Here is a 6,000-nt window from a genome sequence, read left to right on the forward strand (position 1 = left end):
ATTACGAGATTGCTTAATACCTTTAAGTTACGCCTTTGTAATTGACGCCTCCGGTACTGGTAAAAGGTGGAGGAAGTGCATCCAGGAGGGTGCTGAGCTCGAGTCTCATCATTGAGAGCATGCAGAAATCAAGCGCAGGCTGCGGAAAGAGCGTGCGGCAAACTAGTCCCACTCACCCCTTTCCTCAACGACTATCTGTCCCACCTGTGACAGAGACTGAGGTTCTCGTATTGGACTGTTCAGCCACCTAAGGACTCATATTAAGAGTGGAAGCAAGTCTTCCTCGATTCTGAGGGACTGCCTATGATGATGATGACTGGTAAATGGTTAGTGCTATTTGCTCGATATAGGCAGCTGTCCGGGGACAGGATAAGTGGTGGGGACTGTACTGGTGTAACAATGACCCGAAGTGATGCTGGTCAGTGTAACCACATTCCTGGTATGATGCTCGTATGCTGTGTAACTATGGACCTGTTGGAACGCTAGTGTACAATTGGTTTAAAATTCATATTGCAGGAAAAGGTTTAAGATTCATCTGAAAAAACACTTAGACTGTCTAAAGCTTTTGAAGTTATTGAGAATAATTCTCTTTCAGGCTGCCATCAAGAGAAATCCAAGATTATTCAATCAATGATGCGTGGAGAAATCGATCGACAGTTGTGTGAAAGTTTTGAAAATAAGTCTGCCAGTGAGAATTTAATGTGTTTTGGCTGACTGAGAACCGTGTTGATAATACGTTGATTTTTATATTGTTTGAAGAAAAGAAAATCATAGTTTATACTGAATCTTGCCACTGAAGGATGTCCTATTTAGTCATGAATCTAAACTGCAGCTAAAAGAACAACAGGTTTTCTGTTCAGTTTCACGTAAATCAAACTGATCATTGTTCATATTTCTTCATGGTCAGGTTTACTGACTAATTACTGAGTCCCCAAACTCTGACTTGTAACAACATCTCAGAAGACTGATATGCTTCAACTTCTAATTAAACTCAGCAGATCAAGAGTACCCAACAGCTACAATCCTGGACGGTCTGTCAGTCTCAACCTGGAAAATCTTAGATTTGGCACATCTGAGTCTCCAATTTGAAACCTAAGTTTGTAATTAAAAATACAAGATTATCTAATCTCACCTACCAACTATAGAAAAACTGAAGAAATGATCCAATGAAAATGTGCCATTGGGGAGAATCCTGTAACTACAAGCCCCACTGCTTGGACTAATCTATTGAGATATAAATCCCTGGAATTAATGGGGACTGATGTCAAGTAAAAAAACAAATTGTTCCTTTTTTTTCATTTAACATCCTCTCACAACATAGAAGTGAATCCCACTTTGGTTCTAGGAAAGTGCGTACAAAAATGACATCATGACGTCCGAGATGGGCAGTGTGTACATGACCTTCCCCATCCATGTCCTAAAAATCCCAGTATCTGTACAATAATTACCAGTTGTTTATTCTTAAGCAAAAGGTTGGGTTCCCTTCTCCCCAATGGCACATTTTCAGTTGGATCATTTCTTCAGTTTTTCTATAGTTGGTAGGTGAGATTAGATAATCTTGTATTTTTAATTACAATATTTAAACTTAGGTTTCAAATGAGAAAGGTCCAGTAAGGCTCTTCCTACTTGTATTCCAACTGTGTTTTAATTGCCATTATTTTATTTTTCTACCTTGCTTGGCAGATTATTCGAAATGTTTAATACTTTTGGAGTAAATAGTTTTTTTGCAATAGCATAGGAAATCTTTTAGTATGACGATAATGAAAAGAATATTCATTTTTACTTTGGTCAAGTTTTCATCTGATGTCCAAAAATGCTCTAAAGAGCTAGCAAGATTTTATTTTATAAAACCAGGTAAAGATGGTTAAAGACTTATTAAAAACCAATAAACTGATTAAGTGGGTCTTTACTATGAAATGAAATGTTTAGAAACATAAGTTATTATTCCAGATGACAGCCATTGCACAAGGTGATATTTCACATACCTTGATCATAGACTTATCTGAGCATTGCTCAGCTTGGAATACTGCAGCATATCTGATAATCCCATAATATGAACTTTGATGTCACAGGTGAATTATAGCCTTTTGAGAAACTTAGAGGAGGGGATGAATGCATGTGAGTACTGAGGCTGTGAAAGTTCTTCCAGGCCTAGAAGGAGGTACTTCTCTCATCTTATGCAATGGCTGAACTTCAGATACCTTGAGGAGTGATCCGCTGCTGGGATGTATGGTCAAGCAGGAAAACATAATGGTAATAATGGGATTCTAGTAATAGAAGATTATAGTTTTATTTCTACATAATATGTGCGGAACATTGTTTTCAAATCTTGTGTTGCACTAAATTAATTTGTGTTGATAAACAAAGTATAAAATTCCATGTAATTGAATAAATGATTACAATTTGTTTCCTTATTTCCTCAACTGGTGTAAGTGTATTGTATTTTCACGGCTCTGCTTTTTTTGTCATACTTTGGTGACATATGAACTTCTATGGAGAAGTGCCTCTTTCTAGTTGCAGCTGTGCGCTCCTTGAATGAAATGAGGATGGATGCTCGGCTTTGCAAAAATGATCATAGGTGCCACCGCAGAGGAGACATGAGGCACAGCAATTGTGTAGATAACAGGACCTGATGTACCAGCTTCAGTGACAGGATTGTTCATGGATGCAATCACTCCATATTTTCTGATGTGTTGCCTTCTGTAATGATTTGGGTCTTCCCTGCAGTGCCTGAACTGGATTTTTTTTAAACTTACAATATTTTTGTAATATTAAAATCAGCATTTTGTCTCAACAAAAAACCAACAGGGATGAATCCAAAATGGTTACCATAGTAATTTGTGATGTTGACTGTATATGATGATGATTCTTCTGTTTACCAATCTTGAGCATGTCATGTTATTGTGGTGAAATTGGTTCCTTTGTGATACCTAGGTGGCTAGGAGATGAGGGAGAAATTTCTTCACTCAAAGGGTTGTGAATCTTTGAAATGCTCTACCCCAGAGAGCTATGATGCTCAGTTGTTGAGTATATTCAAGACAGAGGTCGATCATTTTTGGGGAATTAAGGGATATGGGGATAGTATGGGATAGTGTGGGAAGGTGGAGTTGAGGTAGAAGATCAGCCATGATCTTATTGAATGGCGGAGCAGGCTTGAAGGGCCAAAAGGCCCACTCCAGCTCCTATTTCTTATGTTCTTATACATTGCATTATTCCATTCAACCAGCAGGGGGCTCCCATATCATTTTAATCAGGGTGGAAAATTTGACTTGACAGCTCAATGAGCTGAACTCCAATATCACAAAAGCTTGAAAATCTTTACACTTTCTGTCACTTGAGTAGCACGGTGTGGAGTGGTCTTGGACCTGTGGCTGACGCGAGAGATAACCACAACATTTTCCTCTCGGCACCTGTGCCACTCGTAGAGGCCTGGGAAATAGCTGTTCAGAACTGAACTGAGCTTTGATTAGCTATGAGGTCCCTGAAAGTGTGCATTATGGTTGCTTCAAATCTTTTGTCAAACAAGGTTAAGCCTACCTCAATTGCTGCTTGGATCTGGTATCCCTAAGCAGCCAATACATCAGTGGGAGCTTAAAAAATGATCCCAATGCATCAATAGTCTGCATCAAAGAGATTATCATTGTCCCTGCCACTTGCTCAGTGGAAATCTACTGCTCAGACAGCTTTTGTTCTGTGACCTCTCTCAAGCTTACGTTGCCCGAGTAAGCTTTTCGAATGAATTGTACAACAGATTCAGGGCATCTTTCAATGAGTTGGTGAAAGATTCAGCAACTGCCTTTCATCATTTACTGCATCAACCTCCATTCAGCTTAACTGCAGAGAAGCAGTAGGGCAACCTGGCGCTTTTAGTGAAACTCTGCGCTTCTTATCACACCTCATTATTTGCGTTGTTTCCTCAGTACTTGGTAGTCACTCGCCTGCAATTCCTGTACTACTTCAGCTCACCAGGAGGCCTGTGCTTGCCCTGCGTACTTGGGATGATGTTAAATAAAAAGTCCAGTTGCAACTTCTGCAGCTTGAGGGGCTTGCCTCCCCTGACTCTATGGAGAAAGCACATGTGATTTCATTCAGTACTTCAGCATTGACATGTATCTTACTACAATTACTAGATAGGCTTGCACTCTTAAGTCCTGCACATATTTTAAAAATTAATATTTTTGGGCTCTCATTTTTGTTGTGAAATTTTAGCTTTTAGGCTCTTAAACCGTATTCTCCATCTCCAATGAGTTGCTGTGAGTTGTTCTCCAGCTCACAGCATGTCTACAGTCCCGTATGTTTAAAATGTGTATTTTTAAATTTTAACTTTTTGGTCCTAGCCCATTCAGCTCTGCTTCTGATGATGCCTGCTCCAATGCCACACTTTGGCCCAATATCTCCGGCTGTGTTACTATGTCTGACCTGTGTTGCATCCGTCTTGGCCAAAGTTCTTGGTTTCAAGCATTCAAATTTTTCTGAAATGTATTGGGGGTGAAATTGCCCCTTTTTATAGCCCCGTTATTTGTCTGGGGGGGGGGGTCGCTAATGGAGCGCAAGACAGTTTTCACTCGGGGGAGGGGGTCGCTATCGCCTCCTGGGAAATTGCCCGGGAGTTTGCGGAGGCGCCGCCGCGTCCCGGGCTGCCGCGCAACGGGCAATGATGTCATCACCTTGCGCGACGACCCCTCTTCGCACCGACCCCTTAACTCCACGCGGGGGAAATTGCCGTGCGACTCGCGAGGCTGTGGCGTGAATGGATGTCAACGCCAGCTGCCGACATCTGCTCTGAGGGTGGCACTTAAAGGGGAGGGCGCCAGCGCCCCAGGTCGCCATCTTTTTCTGTTGGCCAACTCTCAGGCCAGCTTGACAATGGCAGCCCTAGTGTGGTCCGGGCCGCCATTGTGGTGTCCGCCACTCCATCCACTTCCTTTGGGGGGGACAGTAAACCCAATTCAGCAGCAAGGCGGGTCTTCCGCGCCGGGCGCTAAAAGTCCTGGCCCCGGAAAGTTATTGCCCCCAATCGGGTGCGGGGCAATTTCGTCCTCATTATATTTTAACTTTTGCTAATCATTTAGATTTGTTTTGTCTGACTATTTTTTTTCTTCATCCATCAGTTCAGCTGCCCTCCTGTAGTCTGATACTGAATTCAGATGGTTCTGGTTCATACCGCTGCTGTTTCTTCCCCCCTCTCTCCGTCTCCTAAAGTTGTGGACAGGGAAATGTCCATGGATGTTATTTATATGGACTTTCAGAAGGTATTCGACAAAATCCCTCAAATGAGACTATTAGCTAAAGTTGAAGCTCATGGAATTGAAGGCAAATTATTTATCTTGTTAGAATATTGGCTGAGCGGCAGGAGGCAGAGAGTAGGGATAATGTGTAGGTACTCTTAATTGGCAGGTTGTGATTAATGGTCAAGGATCTGTGTTGGGGCCTTAACTAATCACTGTATTAACAACTTAGATAGATAGATATATATTCAAGTTTGCTGATGACACAAAGATGGGCGGCATTGTAAGCAGTGTAAATGGAAGCATAACTTTTAAAAAAAAATTAATAAGTTAAGGTAAAACTGCCAAATGGATTTCAATGGAGGCAAATGTGAGGTCATCTACTTAGGAGCTAAAAAGGATAGATCAGAGTACTTTCTAAATGGTGAAAAGCTAAAAACAGTGGAGGTCCAAATGCCAGAATTTTCTTTACCTGGGCGGGCAGGGCGTGAGTGGTCTGCGCGTCGGGTCGTGACCCCGTTATTCCTCCAATCCCGCTGCTGAGTTCGACTTTGCTCTAATAGGGCCTATTAAACCGGCCCCGTGTATTACCCAGCCCTATTAAATGGTACGGGTCTGATGACATCATTGATGACGCATTTTCAGCCGGGATATTTAAAGGAGCCATCACTCTGCCTTCCCAACCCTGCTCCTGCACATCCTTACACCAACATACCATGCATGTCCACCCATCCCTCTCTATCTACATTATCATATCCCCATCTTACTAGCC

General features: G+C 41.9%; 1 protein-coding gene across 1 annotated transcript in view; it reads left to right on the forward strand.

Moving 5' to 3' along the window:
- ano9b (anoctamin 9b) overlaps positions 1-787 on the forward strand; it is a 202,344-nt gene extending 201,557 nt beyond the window's left edge. The window contains exon 25 of the mRNA XM_070898654.1: positions 596-787. Within this exon, the coding sequence (XP_070754755.1) occupies positions 596-665 (70 nt within the window). The 3' untranslated portion in view covers positions 666-787. The remainder of the gene's footprint in view (positions 1-595) is intronic.
- The last annotated feature ends 5,213 nt before the right edge of the window (positions 788-6,000 follow it).

This window comes from Pristiophorus japonicus, chromosome 14, assembly GCF_044704955.1.
Source record: "Pristiophorus japonicus isolate sPriJap1 chromosome 14, sPriJap1.hap1, whole genome shotgun sequence".
Lineage (NCBI taxonomy): Eukaryota > Metazoa > Chordata > Chondrichthyes > Pristiophoridae > Pristiophorus > Pristiophorus japonicus.